General features: G+C 44.3%; 1 protein-coding gene across 6 annotated transcripts in view; it reads left to right on the top strand.

Annotated features, from left to right (window-relative positions):
• The first annotated feature begins 3,549 nt into the window (after positions 1-3,549).
• The window catches only part of FANCA (FA complementation group A), a 3,206,914-nt gene continuing 3,190,808 nt past the window's right edge, over positions 3,550-19,655 (top strand). For all 6 annotated transcript variants that reach the window (XM_069646037.1, XM_069646039.1, XM_069646038.1 and 3 more), the window contains exon 1: positions 3,550-3,716. In XM_069646037.1, coding sequence (XP_069502138.1) covers positions 3,656-3,716 — 61 coding nt within the window. In that variant the 5' untranslated portion in view covers positions 3,550-3,655. The remainder of the gene's footprint in view (positions 3,717-19,655) is intronic.

Below are 19,655 nucleotides of genomic sequence, written 5' to 3'. Positions count from 1 at the left end.
TTACCCTACCTATGAATGTATTTGGGCTGCATTTCTTATAGCCTTGTCTTTTTACCCCTTTTTAAGCAACTGAAGTGCCATTTTGCTCCCACTTCAGGGGAGCTGAACTTGTTCAGTAACTTATTGGTTGAGTATTGTGGTGTATTAGTGTATGATATTAAGCTGCTTTTGCTAGTGTAATGTTTTCTAATTGACTGTGTAAATAAATGTATATTCTTTTACCAAGAAACCTTGAGTAAGTGTTTGTTTGAACCACTGTATTTGTTGGTCCGTTTGTGTAACTTGTTCTACTGCTCACTTAAACTCTTGAGATAAGTCTGGCTGCTCATCAAATGCTACCACATAACTGTGTAGTACAGGCTTGTACCAAAGGTTACATTGTACTGACACTTGTAGTCTTCATTGCATGTAGTGTTCCCAAAGGGTACTGCATGTGATTCTGCCTAACTTTCTGAAATTGCAAAAGGTTGCTGCAGTTTCATTTGTCTGTGCTCTTTAAAAATTACAGACAACGCCCCTGTACAGTCTCTGCGACCCAGGAGTCCACGGTAAGCTCCTCCCAAGCGCTTAGGTGCATCGCTAGCCTACCACCTATCGCGGGAATGCTTTGCTTGCTGCTGTGCTGTGTGCATATGACTGTACTCTCACCTGCTGCTGCAGTGCCAGCCCTGACGTCTGCCTCTTCCACGGGAGGGGAAGGAAGGATTCAGCCTTCTGTCTTCCTGCTGTCACCAGTTGTTTCCTCTATAGGGCCTCTGGCCTCCTCAGCGGCTGGCGGAGACGCCTCTGTCTCTGCCGCCCTGGCAGATACACAGGGCACAAACACTCTTTTAACGATGTCTGACCTTTGTCCAGAGCAGCAAAGGTGCTAACAAATCTAGACATGTCTTTGACAAAAGCTTTTCCAAACAAAAGCCCTTCAGCTGCTGCAGCGGCCTCAGAGGATGCGAACTTCCTGAGTTTCAGGTCGATCTTTACTAAAATCGATCGTCTGCACTCTGATGCTATCGTACAGTTGGTATTACTTATTAAACAAACTGCTCTTTGTGCCCAATTAGCCAGAATATGCACATCCATAGGCAGGGCCTCTTTGGTCTCTTCCACCATTTTAATGATCTTGGCCAACAGACCTATGGAATCGGGGAGCGTGTCCTGGCATGCTATCCATGAGCGGTCAATGCCACTTTCAGGTCCTTGGTGTGCTTCACCATGAATGAGTCCACCTCCATAGTGTCCGCTACTTTATCCGGCAGAGAAGGTCTGGGATATTGTGCCTTCAATTAGACTCTCACCTCCTTATTTAGAGGTGTGTGCAGTCGCTTGCTCAAGTACCTTTTGGCCTTAAGTGGGGGCTTCCCCTCCAAGGATCTCGGGTGGAGTAGCAGGTCTGGATGAAAGGGTCGACCAGGGAACTATCTCTGCATTTCTAAACACTCTTATTGTGCCTTTTGCATGGATCTCCTTCCTGAGGAGTGGCTAAGCTCACAGAAAGGTGAGAACTCTCAGTGCTGCTGGAATCCCAGTCAGTGCCCTCTTGGTCTTCCTGTGGGCTAAGTGATATGCATAGCTCTCAACCATTTGTTTTGCAAAGGCGGGTGAAGTCACCCGATTTTGTTTTTGGCGGGTGAGACGCCCCTTGGAATGAATGGGCGTGCAGGAGACTTGGCAGGTGAGTCAGCCCTTTACAAGGCGGGTGACACCCACCAAAAGTGTGTGAGTTGAGAGCTATGGGTATGTCACCTTGTCCCTTCCATCACGCCTTTCCCTTAGCATGCCACTATTTTGTGTGTCCTTTGCATGATTCGGACAGTGATTTGCCACTGGCCTTATGTTCCTCCTGCTGTTGTCTCTTGCAGGCTCTGGGCCTCACAGTTGTCAGCCCTTGCGAAAAGGCGACCCAGCCCAGGAGAAAGTCCAGCTTATGGGATAACGGCCCTAGACCTGCACATGCTGCTTTCTCCATCAGCTGTCCGAGAGAGGGGTCCTGCAGAATGTTTGAAGGCCCTTCTCTGCTTTACGTGCTGTCAGAGGATTCTACTTCTACCCAGGCCATATTGTGTAATGCACAGGAGACAGACAGCTAGCAGCCGCAAGGTGTTGTGAGGCTTTATATTCACTTATTTAATGTCTTTGAAGTCATTTAAACAGTACATTTGCCATCAACTAGTCCCGAGAGCAGTGACATGCTGTGGCATGCTGGAGTTACAAGTGCTTTAAACCATTCAATTGCTGTAAGTTATGAAATATAAGACAAGAACCTAAGAGGTGAGATGCCTGAAGTAATTTTGAAGCAATGAAAAAACGGATTTGAAGCAGATATAAAGAAATATCTAGGTGGCATGCCACTTTAGAATTGATGCTGAAAAGGGACTTGCAGGCCCTGCTTTCTGATTAGGTTATAGGAACTAGCACCAGAAATGTCCTGTCTAAAGCATTGGTGCAATGGTAGAACTTCTGACTACAGTCAAGGGAGCTATCGGAATTAAATAATTATTTTTTACTTTATTTTACTTGATTTATAACATCTCACAATGGTTATGAGGCTTTATATTCACCTGGTTAATGTCTTTGAAGACATTTAAACAGTACATTTGCCATCTGCTAGTCCCGAGATTGGTGACATGCTGGGGCATGATAAGTGCTATGCATTTGCTGAAAGTGTTTTAATATAAAACAATCCCACAATGATTGAGAGGGTATTTTTCACTTGCAGAATGTGTTTGAAATCCCTTAAACTGTACATTTTACATCAGCTGGTCCAGAGATTAGTGGCATGCTGTGGCATGCTGTGGCATGTGCCACATGTCACATTCGGCTCCTGCCCCTTCTCTACCTCATATCTCTCAACTCACACGCTTTTGGCTGGTGTCACCTCCTTGCAAAAAGCGGACTCACCCGCCAAGCCGCCTGCACGCCCATTCGTTTCAATGGGCCTCTCACCCATCAAAAATAAAATTGGGTGTTTTCACCCGCTTTTGCGACATAAATGGTTGAGAGCTATGACTCTAAAGTCACACATTTTAGGGGGGTACGTATTTCAACCGCCTTGGAATTAATTCATTCACCCCAAACCTCCTAACCGTCCATTAATTCAGGGGATATCCCCTACCCAAAACAAAATTCCCCTTTTTCACCAGCCCTTGATAATTGACAGGTTGAGAGGTATGGGTCATCATAATGTGGTGTCATCGACTATGCAAATGAGTACTCGCTCCTAAAAATTTCGAAACCTTTAGAGCTCTGAATTCGCCACCTCGAAACCCATCCAGTAAAAAAAGAACCTGGTTCACAGCAAAATTGCTTTGGATGTTGGCAGAGAAATATCTGGCCATGTCCCGCATGATGTCGAATGAATAACCGTGTGCCCATAAGTCAATTTCTAGACTCCAGCTTCTTTCTGCCTGTTCCCGCTCGTCGAATATCCATGATGTACTATAGCTTGCCTTGAATGTCATATGAGATTATTATGAAGTAAATGTATTTTAGAATATACTTTGAATGGTACGTAACGTGTAATCACGTGACCAAGGCCGTCTGCTAGGGCCATTCTTCTAACTGGAGCAACTTGTAATTTGCTTCACGGCTGATTGTGGATACTTCGTTTCAGCTAAGTTGTTTGTTTTTGGATGCCTCTTAACGCAAAACGTAATTTAAGATGTCGGAGGTGATCGTGATGTCTCCAAGTGGGCAGCAGAAAGCCCTTTCTGAGTTGCTGGGTGGGTGTTGCTAGTTTGGTGCTGCTGTATGTATGTTATTAGGAGAATGTTGTATCCAAATACTGAACGAGCTGACAGCATGTCTCCCAGCTCTTCTTAATGCATACATGCCAACATTCTGACGTGCCTGGGAGGGAGATTTCTACAGAGAAATTGGGAGACAACAATTTCCCCGTAGGAATGCATTGGGGAAATAATTATTTTAGGCGGGAGAACGTGAAAAATAGCAGTATTTTTCACAACAAATCGGGAGTCTCCCGCCTAAATAGGAAGTGTTGGCATGTATGTTAATGCCGTGAACGTGGGCAGGTTTAGCTTCTAACGCACAGGGTGAGCTTAGGCTTTGGGTGCATGTGAACTTTGACAAGTTGTGGTGGTCCAGTTCTTTTTTATTTTTAGTTTTTTTTTTTTTATGTTTAACTATTTTATTGCAGCTCAAAATAAAAGATGACCTAGAACTGGATGACCTAGCCCTTTCTCTTCTTATCTCGACAGTACATGGGGAAACTTGAATTTGCCGCGTTCGCTCTGAGATTGTTAGTGATTGGGTCATTTTATAAAGCGGTATAAGAAAAACATATTAGTAGTCTATGCATGGTTCTCATGCATACCTGCCTACATTTGAAAATCAAAAACCTTGAGATGTATGCCCCGCCCAGAACCACACAAGACTCCGCACATTTGCACACGGCTCCACCCACACGTCAAAAAGGTAAACTCTGTAAAGTTAGCTGTCATTAGAAACACATAAAATCAATACACAGAAAACCAAGAGAAAATATTTTCTTCTAATAGTGTTTTTGAAAACCTTAAAAGCTGTGTATGTTTTAAACTCCAAGAACCAATACAAAGGTTTTCCCTGGAACTTGCAGTACCGAAATGTCATCTTAGCTTTTTCATCAAGTGATAGTGGTGATATGTCCAGCATGCAAACCTGATGGCTGTGGTTCAATCCCTGAGGTTAGCTTTAATTCATGAATTCAAAAAGGACCTTCAATGTTTCTCATTTTAGCTGGGGGGAGTGAGTGTTCACCCTCTGAAAAAAGTGGGTGGACTCTGCCCACCCGCGTATATCCTCGACTTGAGCCCTGGCAAACTGGACAAAAAGAATGAACGCTGAAGCAAAATAAGGCAAACTGGACAAAAAGAATGAACGCTGAAGCAAAATAAGGCAAACTGGGCAAAAAGAATGAAGGCAAAATAAACCCTGAATACTGTTTTATATCCGGTGTCATTAATGGCACAGGATTGAAAGCAGTATGCAGCGTTGGCATTGAAGGGCAACTAAAACATAAGACAAACTGGACAAAAAGAATGAAAGCTGAAGCAAAATAAAGTGTGTTATTTTGCTGCAGTCTGCATTCTTTTTGCTAATTTGCTGTATGCGTAATAGTGACTGACGCAGAGACAAATCCACTTACTTGAAATTAGGGGATCCTCGGTTTTGGGCTCACAATCTCAGACACAGCACCTGGACGGCAGCAGCAAGGGTGGGTGGGCTGGTACCGGCGGTCGGAATCTGCAGATGGATTCAGTCTCGTCGATCTTCGGGCCACACTCATGTCGGGAGTCTGCGGTGCAGTCCTACAAAGCAAAAAAAAAGCAATAAGTAAAAACTGCAGGCCAGCAACGGGCTCATACAGTGCGCAGGGAGGAACATTCGCACCGTTTCTGGGTCCCGCCACACCTTCACTCGATTGGCTACCGGCAGCAGTTTTTTTGCAGCCAATCGGATGGAGGATTAGACGGGCCCCTTAAACTACAGTGAAAACCAGTATACCCGATTGTCTTCCTCGACTCAGAGAAGAGGCTAAAAACCAGTAGTCTCCGGGGAAAACCCGGAGGTTAGGCAGGTATGTTCTCACATGGTTACTGTTCGTTATACGTTGCAGCAATACTTAACATTAAAACAATTACCCGAGGCAGTGCTCTAGATAAGATTTTGAAGTCGGAGTATTTTACGCCCTATTTTTTGGTTTTGGCGCAATATCGCTCCAATGCCATTGCTACAGAAAAGAGAGTAAAGGGGTGCCAGAAAGCTTGTTTGGTGGTTGGCATGACAACTGGAAATGCTGGCGCATTATCCTTCTGCATGAATTTGCATGCCATCCAAGTTATAGCTATTGGTAATAATCGAAGGGATGTATTTTCTCCTCATTTGACATTTTTAAAGAGGCGGGGGAACTTCCAATTCTGATTTTCAAAATCATGTATTCCTCTGTGGGGACCTTGCAAGGACTTTTAAAAATGTGTTCTTGCATCCGTTTTTGCAGCACTTGTGCTTTAAATATCAGGCTGTGTTTTCTGGCTGCCAAGACTTAATGACCCGGCATTGTTCCGTCATCGTGTGTTGCCCGGATCTCGGCCTCAGCCTGCCTCAGCCCTAACAAGGATTTCCTGTTCCTTTGCGAAGCCTGTAGCCCAGAGATGTAATCTGCTCTGTGCTCTCTAGCACGCAGAGCAGATTACACCACTGTACGCCCAGAGCCGGCCTGAGGCCTGCTCAACCTCGTGCGACCACGCTCCAGAGACAAATGCCACCCCTTCCCAGCAACCTACCAGACTCTGCAGGCCCCTGTAAGTGCTGCTCATCACTTTCTGTCTTCAAGCAGAGCATTTAAAGTGTGAGTGATTTACAATTTATGTCCTGTTAAGAGACCATTCTTTTTGACAAGATGTTCTGTTTTTCATGTTAAGAACTGCAAAGGGACATTTTTATTTTGAAAGCACACGCAAGACACTAGTTAGCTGCCTAAAATATGTGCCTCCAAGACAATTAAACGTATCACACAAAACCATTTAAAATGATTTGCCATATTTTCACGTGTTCATATTTAACACAGCAAAAAGAGTTTATTTTAGATAGAGTGTAACCCCTTTCTCACAATATATATGTAGCATGCCTTTCTCTATAATTGAAACACTAACGGGTCCACTTTTCACACATTACCTTTTGTTATGAGTCTGTAAGTCTTGAAAGTGCATTTTCAAAATCTACTGGCCATTTTCTGCCTTCTGCTGAATTGCATTATGGTATTTGTAGTCTTCCATTCAAGGTGGGGGGGGGGTAATAGTGCCCCAATTGTAAACCTTTTGCCTTATATTTCTATAAGGATTATATACAGGAGTATTGCCCTCAATACTCTGATAGATTACTCTTAAAAGGTTTGTTTTAGCGTGCGGCGTTGCCAATGTCACGCATGCTGCCTTTTTGACATTTAAAAACTGGCGGGAAAAGCAGGTAATGAGAAGGGGCAATGAAGGTTGTTATGTTTAATATTGAGGATCTTGACGTTTACTGTGTCATGGCTTATGTCAGATCTCAACCAGCTGCCGGCCTCACTAACTCCATTTGGGCTTGCAGCCATGTAAATGCTCATCAATTCTGAGGGCAGTGTAGAAGAAGCACATTCGGTCAAAAGGCAGCGAAGAAAATTCAGGGGTAGGTCATATCTGTCAAAAATAAACTGTATGATAGCAAGCCATACAATGGATATGAGTATCATTTAAAACGATAAGTGGCAGATGGATTAATTTACAAAGGCGGTGGGCAGGAGCAGAATACTAGGGGGGCACTTTAACTGCCCTCTGCATTCTGTTCTTGCAGGCCGCCACACGCAACTTCCCCGATACACATGGGAATTGTATACAGGAGATGGGACGGATGTGGGTGCAAAGAACTCACAGCCAGGCCATCCATGCATTCGAATCAGGTGGATACCAGCATTCACCTATGCTTTGAATACATGCACCAACGTGGGTTTATGGTGGGGTCAAAACCCTGATGGGTGCCAGATGCGCATTATAAGGGACATCCTTGAAAGGCTACTCACTGTGCATGATGACGCTTATGATGGAAACGGTCATGCTTTACATTCACATGTCCTTCTTTGCATACATTACAGCATCCCCTGTTTGCATTGTGCTTTCTCCTGCTCCTGGCTTGTGGCAGGGGGGAAGGGAAACAGGGATTGCCACATCGCAGAGAGCATCTGTTCATGAATCAGAGATGCAGTACCTACTCCCAAGCCATACCCCCATTCCACAAAATCTGTGGGTGGAATGAACCTGTATTTGGAAAACAATGCATTGCTTGTGTTATATGCCACACTTAGATGGAACTCTCAAGTTTAGTCTGTGCAAAATCTAGACAGAAATGTGATTGTTAGCATGTGCCACACCTAGATGGAATTCTCAAGCTTGGCCGCGTTGCACCTAGATAGAAATATGATTGTTAGCATGTGCCACACTTAGAATTCTGAACCTAGCTTGCATCAAATCTAGATAGAAATATGACTGTTGGCATGCACCACACTCAGGATTCTGAACCCTAGCTTGCGTCGCATCTAGACAGAAATGTGACTGTTAGCATGTGCCACACCAGTATGGATTTTTGAACTTTGGCTTGCGCGACATCTAGATGGAAGTGTGACTGTTAGCATGTACCGCACCTAGATGGAATCCGATAATTGCAAAGACAGCAATGCAAACTAACCAACCAACTAACAATTCCATCCCTCTGCATACACCTCTCAAACTACAACCAAATACAATCACAAGCCTAAAATGCAGCAATCCACACAAGCTTCACAACAATGCAACAACAAAACAAACCACACATAGTCTTGCACAACAGCACACGACGACTACGGACTATAAAACACCCCAAGCCCAGCCAACGGACCCACCAGGCTGAGGCTGTCAACACCACATCACTGTTCTCTTGCACTTTTCCAGCTTATTCCCACTAACCCACCCCCTCTCCTCCCCTTCTTCAGAGCCGCCAGAGCACCAGGGGACCACTTCGGTGGTGATAGTGCGCGATACAAATGTCCTTTAACATTAACATATTAGAAAGTTCATTTGAGCCAAGTCACATATATAGGAAAATATGTGCGTGTGTCTGTTTGAAATGTTCAGCCTGGCATCATGCTACAAACCTGAAATTTGGCATTTGGGTACGTTCCATGGTGTAGACAATGTAAAAAATATACATTCAAAATATGTATGTTTAGAACTTTTTTTTTAAAGCGGTCTGCAATGCTTACCTCGCCATATGTGGATGTGTGTGTGTGTGTATGTTTGAAATGTTAGCATACTTCCCAACATGCTACAAGCCTGAAATTTGTTATGTGGGTAGGTTCCATGGTGTAGTCCATGCAAAAAGTATAAAAGATAAGTGGCCTGCAGTGCTTACCCCTGCCATATGTGGTTATGTGTGTGTGTCTGTTCGAAATGTTCAGCATAATTCCCAACATGCAACAAACCAGAAATGTGGCATATGCGTCTTTTCCATGGTGTAAATCATGTAAAAACTATACATTAAAACTCAATTTTGTTTTTTTAAGCCATCTGCAATGCTTACCTCTGCCATATTTGATCATTTGTGTGCGTCTGGTCGATATGTTCAGCATAATTCCCAACATACTACAAACCTTAAATTTGGCATGTGAATAGTTTCCATGGTATCTACAATATAAAATATACATTTTTATAAAAACATTTTTAAAGCTATCTGCAGCACTTAGCCTGCCATAAATGGATTTGTGTGTGTGACTGTTTGACATTTTCAGCATACTTCCCAACATGTTACAAACCTGAGATGTGGCCTGTGGGTAGGTTCCAGGGTGTAGACAATGTAAACATATAAGATAAACATTTTCTGATTATTTTCTTTGTTGTATGCAATGCTTACACCTGCTACATGTGGATATGTGTATGCGTCAGTTTGAAATATTCAGCATAATCCCCAACATGCTGCAAACCTGAAATGTGGCACGTGGATAAGTTTCATGGTGTAGACAATGTAAAAAGTATAAGATATATACATTTTTCTAAAACAAAAGTTAAAGGCATGGTCCAGTAAACATTTTTATTGTCCCTAAGGGTCGGCCATGTTTTTTTAAGCCTAAGTGGCTCGATTTTAGAAAACTTTCCTATGGACCTTACCCGAGTTTTCGTCCATTAAACGCAAGCGAAAACAGGCACCAGGGAGCCGCCATTTTGTGATAATCCTATCACTTGCCGCATCGCCCTGGCTGACCTGCTTCTGCGGCACTAAATCAAATCCCCCGCCCCTGAGCCTGACATTATCAAAACATTCATATTCCCCGCCTCTCTCCGTGACGTTACTGTGCTGCGTAGGCAAACGCGCCCAGTCGTCTTCTACGTGACTCCACACAGAACCCAGAAACCAACAAAGACCATCCCACAACACAGCGCGCCACAATTCGGAATATGAAACTGTACTTTAAAATCAAACAGCAACACGGTACATTTGGTAAAGTACATTTATTTGACATTAAATGTTTAGAGAATATTCAGCAATTGCCATATGAACTCCGAAAGCCATTTATTTTCTTTTATCTGTATCCGCAAATCTGTCTAAGTTAATATTGAGTCACGCGCTGTTCCTTTATGGTACACAGGGTGTTGCTTTTCGTTAAAAGAAGCACTTTGGAAGCACGGTGAACCGCAAGGCTGTTCCATCAACTAGGCACTAGTCCACCGTAAAGGTTGATATGTTGCTTCTAGCCACTAGTACAGCGTAAGGGCATGTGGGCCCTTGGCGATCGTCCCATAATATGGTTAACGTGCTCCAGCTGTTCACACGAAGCTGCAGGTGTCTATTGAAGAATCCGTCTGCCGGTGTCTCAAACCAATGAGAGTAGCAGAAGGGGAGCAAATACCTGTTATGAAAACAAAAAAATTATAATTAGTCTCGGAAGCCGATCTTCATTAATATTACTCATTTTATTTATTACGGCCGATCAGAAACTATTTGCTTGCAAGGATAGTTCAATGGAGTATGTTCGGCTCTAAAATCAATGCGAAAAGTAACGTAATAAATCGAGGCCAACACACAATGAGAAACGACAGTTAGTCTACATGTGTTCTGACTTGTGTCGTGTAGACCGTTGAGACCTCCGTCCCCAAGTGACACACAGGGGAACCAAAAGAACCCCGCTGTGCGACCTTTGGGGCCACAGGTGGGATATGTTACTTCCCGGATCCACGGAACCTCTGGAACACCGATGCTGCTGCAAAAAGAACGAGGTTAAGTACCAGGCAAATACAATATAGCACAAGAACCAAAGGATCTGAATAATCTTACCTATCCAGTGTTTTGGAAAACCCGGGAAACCTAGGAAGGAGGTTCGAGACTCGGATGAGAGGCGGTCCCCAGAACAAGAGGGAACGCAGACAAGCGTGGACACAGGATAGGCCACCTGTAGAGCTGAAGACATAACTTGAGTTCCCAAAAGGGCAATGGCGTAGAAGTCCAACAAAGTACCAAGGGATGATCCGAAGACAGGTGAGGGTTGTGTCGAGATTCAGCAATAGGTAAACAGTTCCACGCAAAGGTACAAAAGGGTAATCCGAGGTAGTCCAGGGGAGAGATCCAAGATCAAGGTAAACCAACAGAGTTTATCAAACGTAGCGCCAAACAGGGTCAGAAGACAGCTGAGAAGCGATGAGTGCTCCGTGCATCAGACTTTATATACTGTGCGCTTCTGGGTCATGTGACGTCCACCAAGGTCACGTGGGAAACGCCGCCCTGAATCACGTGAGCAAATGAACGATCGACGCGGAGGTGTTCCGCCGCCCCTTCTGCTGTATGTTCTCCATGGCAACTGCCAATGCAGGAAGGGCTGCAACCGGGCACGTAAATTGTACCTGGTACGGAACTTTCGGTCCTTTGGGGTAACCAAATCACGTGAGTCTCGAACCCTGGAGGGAGTCGTGTGGGAACCCGTGGAAGGTGTTGTGGCGATGTTAGCAGTGTTCTGGTGTGCAGAGGATCGTCTAACAACATGCGTGTGGAATGATATGATATATGATATGGCATTTGTAACGCGCCTATACACAAGTGTTTCAAGTCGGGACAAGGCAGGGGGGGAACAAGGGCAGACAGACAACGATCCTACTAGGCCAGGTGTCTTTCAGTTCGCGCATGGGGAAGGGGAGAGGGGGGTAAAAGTGCTGTACATGGTTAGTAGAATACAAGATACATAATAGGGCCAGCTGGTGGCAAGTGCAAGGTAAATGCCGGGAGAAGGGGCTGAAGGATACAGAGACAGTCCCGTAGTGCAGGGAAAAGTGGCTGGGCCAAGGACCGAGATCGGTGAGACCAGTGGACCTGCATGCCCATGTGCCCACTACGAACACGTTTTCCTTGCTTTTCCTAGCTCTTCATTCATTCATTTATTCATGCATCCATTCATTAATTCTTCATTCCGGTATAAAAGCGTCTAAAGATTTACTCACATTATATTTGAAATTTCCATTGTGTCTCTGCGTAATGCAGTCTGTAAATCAGACTGTGCTCTTGACAACGATTTTTCGTATACTGAACTAAAATTTTCTGCCTTTATCGTCTCTTACGTTATTGCGCACCCGCTTCAAATGAAGTTCTTTCGGCATTGTCCCTGTTTCAAGGTCAAAAAACAATAGACCCTTATACTTCCAGTGCGACTTGTGGGCCTCTTCTGGGCGCGAGCTGAAAATCAAAGCTGCTGTCCTTCGCATTCTTTACTTGCAACATCCCGTAGTAAAGGCATCTGTGAGAACTTGAAGTTTAGAATCCCTCTATGTAGTGCGCCACAATGTGCAAATGCGAACTGGCTTCTCTCCCAAATGCCACGGCCCGCTTGGCACATTCTAAGGCCCCCAATTTTGTCCCCGTTGTCTGCGAGCTTTGCAGCCCAAATGGAGACATTTAATTTTTGGCGGAAGGTCAGGGAAAGTATAAAGTACCACAGGAGTTGAGTTAAAAGTGAGATTTATTGTTTGTTTGTTTTATTATTTGCAATACGCAAGCCTCCCCTCCGTTAACAGTGCACAAGAGTGCGCAGCATTTACATTTACATGAGATGAGACATGAGAAAAATATATACATACACGTATATGAGGTGAATAGAGAGAATTCAAAGATGACACCCAGCTTGTTCGCCACCCATGATGGTGAAGGTAGGGGTAAGGGTTACAGGTACACTGTACAATAACATTTATTTACAAAAAGACAATCGTATTGCAATTATTTAAACCGGGATTTGTACTTCACAACCAGCTGTGCTTCTGGTGGACATGGCACAGTTGCAATGTTCGGTGGCAATGGATCACTGCTCTGCACAGAAATGTCCAAAATTCCATATCTGTGCTTCTCTAAAACGGCAACAATAAGATCTTTCACAAAGTCGAACTGCATTTCATCATAGACTGGTTTGATCACCCATTGCTTACTTCGTTTTGAAAACACCCGAGTGTAGCGAGGCATCCTTACTTTACCCCTAGTCCTAGATTGTTCACATCCAACATTGCTGTTATGGGCCAAGACCGCTAGTAGAGTGCGATGTTTCATGCCCTGAAAGCTAAAATGCAAGCGCTTTGGCCTGTACTTTAGGCACATATTGTGGAACACCTCCAAATCTCCTGTGTGACAGAATTCTGTCAGTCCTCTCAAATCTCTTGATAGAGTTTTGTCGAAAACAATCTTCTCAATGGCTTTGTGTGTCGGTGAAGATTGAATCAACCACTTCTTCTTCCTTGCCTCCTCTGGGGACAAAGGGTCATGTTCGCATTGGTGGAAATGTAGGTTTTCTGACCAGCGGTGAACGTTCGTACAGTGGTGCATCAGTGACCGCCATTTTTCAAGTAGTATTTCCACTGACCCTTCACAAGTTTTTGAGCTCCACCAAAGATGGTTAGTGATAGACTGGGACAACTGCAAAATACTTTCAAAACCTTTTTTTTTTTCCTGCAGCCGAGATTTTCTTACTGATTGATTTAGCAAGATGCCATACGTCAAATTGATGATTAATAAGCAGGAACTGCTCTCTCATTGTCTTGGCAATTGAAACGTGTCTGTCCGTGGCTATGAGGTCGATGTGCATTCCTCTTGATTGTAGATATTCCAGTGATTTTATAAATCCTAGTTTCTCCATGGCCACTGAGGATGTACATTGTGTTACCTGCACGACCACCAAACTCACAATTTTCTTACTATCCATGTCCTGAAAGTGGTAGGTGCAGTACTTGGCAGAAAATCCAGGGCTGTCGCACTGTCCATCGCCGGCTAGCCTGAAACGTTTCCCTTCGAATGTACTTGCTAGAGACAATTGTTCAATTTTCCAAGCATCACTAATGGCCGGAAACAGATAATCACGTTGGTATATGTAGTACAGCGATTTAGAAATGAAATGGAGTCCCACAAACTGAAAGAAAGCCTCTAACTTTCTAAAACTGGAGCCACTAAAAAGTGATGCAGCTGCACACAGTAGATTGCCTTCTGGTATTTTCCCCAGCATCGTTTGTGCAGACCATGAGAACCTATGATTTAATCGACAGGCAGCATTTATTTTGACGTTGCTGCCTTATTTGACGAGTTACATTAATCAATGGCTTCCCACATACTTTCCCTCTAACTGAATGCCCACATTTCAGCATACTTATAATTTCCATCAAACAACTGTCGAATACAATGTATTTGCTCTCTTTCATTAGACTGTCATCCTGCGTCAACGTTGTTTCGGCCTGTGACGTTGCAGAGATTTCAACACATTGGAAAGTAATATCGCTGCTATTAAGTTCTGATGCGTCTATGGATGCTGCGGCTGGTTCATTCTCTGTCATTTCGACCTCTGCTACTTCAACATTGATGGGAGAACACAACAATGTCGACATGTTTTTGGGTGGCAATTTTTTGGCGGGTGTAGATTGTGTCAATTGATCTGCAACTACTTCAGAGCTATCTTCAATACATTCAATATCATCCTCTTGTGGTGGTGTGGTCGCACTGTAGCAATGCTCCAATGCAACTTTGCTGTATTCTCCAAACACAGTTAATTCATGTTCTGGCCATTGGACATGAGCATCTCGAGCCTGAACACGCCTCGCCTCAATTAATAGTTCCTCCATAGTGTACATGGTCTGGCAAGCAACATCTCTCATTCGCTTCACTGTCTGTGTATGTATAGTTCTGACACCCACGGGTAACTAGAGGAGAGATTGGAAAAGGGATGTTCAGTTTAAACACAAGATAAAGTGTAGTCCAATTGACTGGAATAGTCCCCAGCACAAACATTTTTTTAAAGTTATGAACTGTTTGTAACTAACCTTTTTTTTGTTTTTTTTTCTTTGCAACTTTTTTGACTCGACCTTCAACATCTGCACGCTGTAGCTCCGATTCGTTTCCGCATGTCCTCCCTTCCTCTTGCGCTCCAACGACTATATTTTCTGTATCCGCGTAGACAGCACGGAATGAGGCTCCATCGTCTCCCTGAAACATAGTACTTTCATTACTATGTATCAAAATATTGTTAGCATAAAACACACGTGAGGACGAACACACAGGTACATCTCAATAGCCAAACACGATTCAAACATTGTGTGCAACAATCAAACGACAAGTATTCGACCAGTGATGATCTATTTCGATGGAGCTATCAGTATCCATACCTCTGGCTCTGCATGGACTGCCATGAATGGTTGTATTGGAGAGGAGGCATCAGCATCTCCCCGAAACACAGTACTTGCATTAGTATGGTTTTCAATATTGGAAACATAACACACACTTGGGGTCGAACGCACAGGTACATATAAAGAGATAACCACAAATAATGCATTGCCTAAAAGAATCAAGGAAAATCTAAATATGATCACATTTCATCGAGTTATTTCTCTGATTTATTTACATCTGCATCATCTAAATGGGATGTTGTGATTGTAGTGGAAGCTCCGTCGTCTCCCTGAAACACAGCACTTGCGTTAATAGGGAAGAAAGTATAGCAAATGGAATCGCGTTATATGATCATGCATGATGGAGCTGTCAGTATCCATACCTCGTGCTGCTGAAGAATATCTATGGATGTTGCAAATGTAGTGCGCACTTCCGAAAGCTGTTGCGACGATTCGAATACGCATGGTCCCGCTTCCACTTCCCCTGGAATTACTTGAATGTCAGGCTCCGCATCAAGTGCAGGGGTTGACGCTCCATCAACTGCCTGAAACATAGTACTTGCATTAGTGAGGATTACAATAGTGAAAACATAACACACACCTGGGGTCGACAGCACAGGTACATATCAACGGCTAACCACGAATGAAACATTGTGTAGAACAATCAAACGACAAGAATTCCAGCTCTGATGATGACCCTCGATGGAGCTGTCAGTATCCATACCTCCTGCTGGTGAAGAACATCTAGAAATGCTGTAGATGTGGCGGACGCTTCAGCATCTCCCTGAAAGACAGTACTTGCATTACTATGGATAACACTAATTATAATTGAAAACAAACACCAGTGGACGATAACTAAGGTGTATATCAATTGGAAAGCACTAACCAAACATTCAGTACAATAATAAAACGATAGAATAAAACTATTACTTGACATGCATAAAACAAGTCTGTAGTGGATTAGCCTAGTAAGATTACCTGATACGCGCTAGAAGTGGTTGATAACTGCGACCACGTCAAGGATGTAGAATGTTCTTGCTTCAGATTCAAGGGATAGTCAAGAAGTTGTAAAGGTAAATTAAAGATTGATAATGAAATGCCAATATTAAAAATAGCCATGTAAGGCGACAGAATACTTGAAAAATGCTCAATACAGCACAGTTCCCTGTTCCCATATATATACATTTCGTTTGTGGGTTATGAAATCGAAAAATAATATATTGATAAATGTCATTATTCAAAAAGCTATACACTCATATCAATATCGAAATTATTACAAGGGATAGAACACCTACAATATCAATTAATCCATTCGGCTACCTACACACTACCGCAAGGCCTAAAGCTAAATCTGGACACTCGACTCACCGGTGGCGGAATGTGGACGAATAGAGTGGGAATAGCGTTTTTGAGCAATTTCCGTGTCGTTCGCCGTTTATTCTTCTTTGTTACCCAAGATGTTGTGTACATGTCCAAGGAAAAGTGCCGGCTGCAGATGCGGTATCGATCACCCCTCTTGTCCTGTAAGACTTGTTGGACTCTACTTTCCAGCTCATCCAGTGGATATCCGCAATGTCTGACCCATTCTCTTATTCGATCAACAGTTTTCGGGAATACATGCATTCTAGTGCCTTCAGATTTCGCATGGGTCTTCGTAGGGCAACCGCTAATCGAACAGGCAGGCATTGTTAATAAATCTGAAAAGTAAATATCAACATTATTATACAATCTTCATGAATAAAGATTTGATACAAAAGTAATGAATCATACAATGATCTATGCAAGGTTTGTTTTGGTCGCCGGAACTATACCAGTTCATTATGTGCGGCTTAGTATTTGCATAAGATGCAGAAATGTATAAATTATGTGACTAAAATTTGAACATGTGACTCGTCCCTTGGATGTTCTGTCTTGCACGAGAAGGAAACATGCTTACATTATAGACTGGACCCCCGAAGGATGCAATTCGATGACAATAGACAAAGATGAAAATAAATAGATCTATTGATAGCATAGCAATGGAAACTCAAGTCGATAGCAATGAGACCAATGAACATAGCACTATTGTGTACTGTACTCGCAAATAGATAGAAATTTAAAAATCTGCGAAATATGACTAGGATACATGGCCTTACCTTGACTAACAAACAGTTGGATTCAGCAAGCAGAGCAGTATGTTGCAGGAGAATAGGTGGGTGGCCACAGGTAGCACACTGATGGGTTTTCTCTAAGCGGTCACAGAAGTTCACGGATAGCACGACGACGAGCAGATTAGCGTAGATCTCAGTGGTTGCCAGGTAGCACGTTCAGGAGTTGACTTGCAAAGCACAAAGATGTTCTCATGAGACATATCAAGTGGTTTATAAAGTATTAGAAACAGGGGTGTGTTTGTGAATGAATGACGTATGTATGTCGTGGTTTTAGGAGGGCGGCCTGCTTGAAGGGGAGGCCTGGCTGGAGACACGGGGTCTGAGGAGGCCATGTGAGCGATGGCTCCTGGGCGTGGGATACCTTTTGAAGTGTACATGCTGTTACGCACCTTGGCCGTGTGCGCCCGTGACAGCCCCCCATGCCAGCGCTCATCCCCGGGTGCGAACCGCCTTTGATAGAGGGGGTGGGATGGAGGGGCCTGGGGCGTGCAGATAAGGCACAGGAAGACTGCTGAATGGAGACAAACTTATGTGGATTGCAGGGGGGCGGCCTGCTTCAAGGGGAGGCCTGGCTGGAGACACAGGGACTGAGGAGGCCATGTGACCGATGGCCCCTTGGCGTGGGATACCTTTTGAAGTGTACATGTAGTTTGGCACCTTGGCCTTTCGTGCCCCTGACAGCGCGCATCCACTGGCGCAAACCGCCTTTGATAGAGGGTGGGTGGGATGGAGGGGCCTGGGGCGTGCAGATAAGGCACAGGAAGACTGCTGAATGGAGACACACTTATGTGGATTGCAGGGGGGCGGCCTGCTTCAAGGGGAGGCCTGGCTGGAGACACGGGGTCTGAGGAGGCCATGTGACCGATGGCCCTTGGGCGTGGGATACCTTTTGAAGTGTACATGCTGTTTGGCACCTTGGCCGTTTGCGCCCGTGACAGCCCCCCATGCCAGCGCTCATCCCCGGGTGCGAACCACCTTTGATAGAGGGGGTTGGATGGATGGGCCTGGGGCGTGCAGATAAGGCACAGGAAGACTGCTGAATGGAGACACACTTATGTGGATTGCAGGGGGGGCGACCTGCTTCAAGGGGAGGCCTGGCTGGAGACACGGGGTCTGAGGAGGCCATGTGAGCGATGGCCCCTGGGCGTGGGATACCTTTTTGAAGTGTACATGCTGTTTGGCACCTTGGCCGTTCGTGCCCCAGACAGCCCCACATGCCAGCGGTCATCCACGGGTGTGAACTGCCTTTGATAGTATATTGTTGCTTATCAATAACAAATGCCACATACCGGAGATTCTTGTGAGCACGGACCCACACTTCAACCGGTGTATTATAGTGGTCAAGACCCTTAACCTAAGGCCTGTATAATCCAATGGTAATTGTTAGTATAGATATATGTGTGACTTTTATAGAGCCATAACCTACTGAAAGACTTTGAACAAGTGTTATTTAGTGCATGCATTATCGAGAATATGTTATGTTAGCTTAGATAGATAGTGACCGCCCTGCTTCACAGCGACCAGACCTTCACCCATTCGGAGCACAGATGTCTGATGTCCATCCTTGAATGGAGACACACTTGATTCATTTAAAAAATCGAAACAACCGTTGTTAAAATATATGTGGTGTTTTATTTTGTATCTTATTTTCATGACACAAAAATACAAGACTTTAAAGATTATACAGGTCAGATTGCAGCACAGCGAGAGAAAATCCCCTGTACTGACCGCTGTCACTCAGGAACGTTTCTCTTATGGTACGAACGGCACAGGCGGGTATCACTCTTCGAACGCAGTGTCCAAGCCTCCTGTGGAGCCACCATGTAAAGGAACGATAGGCCAACAGCCTGTACCACCTGTGAAAAGGAATGAAACAAACTGTTTTTAAATGACCAAGATAAGTTTAATAAACGTTCGTTGTCAATGACAATTCTTGTAACTAATGGCATTCTGCACGGACAAATGCTATCTAGACAATGCACACTATTGAACGACTTTCATGCGTTACTATGATATGAATATATAATTTTGGATATAGTAGAAGAACATGAAATAGGAGTGGCATGACAAGCAGAGTATACTTACTCGTTACTCGGATTAAGAGGACGAACAGTTGCCCGAAGTTCGTGCATAAGCACCATCATTATTCTCAACACGGCCCGTGTGAGGCAGGCTGTCCTGAAGTCTGGCAGCTCGGTGATGCATTGCGGTCGTGGCTCGCCTTCTGAAATGTAGGCCAGGCATCCCGAGTTTTCTCGGCAGCAGCAGTTCTCGTCCTCGGTTGGCATTAGCTCGCACCGATTGCATGTGCACCAGGTGGAGACGCCGTCCA

The sequence above is a fragment of the Ambystoma mexicanum genome, chromosome 2p, assembly GCF_040938575.1.
Source record: "Ambystoma mexicanum isolate Mex_15411 chromosome 2p, UKY_AmexF1_1, whole genome shotgun sequence".
Classification (NCBI taxonomy): Eukaryota; Metazoa; Chordata; class Amphibia; order Caudata; family Ambystomatidae; genus Ambystoma; species Ambystoma mexicanum.
The sequence above is the reverse complement of the archived record's forward strand: the minus strand, read 5'-3'. Positions and strand labels throughout refer to the sequence as shown.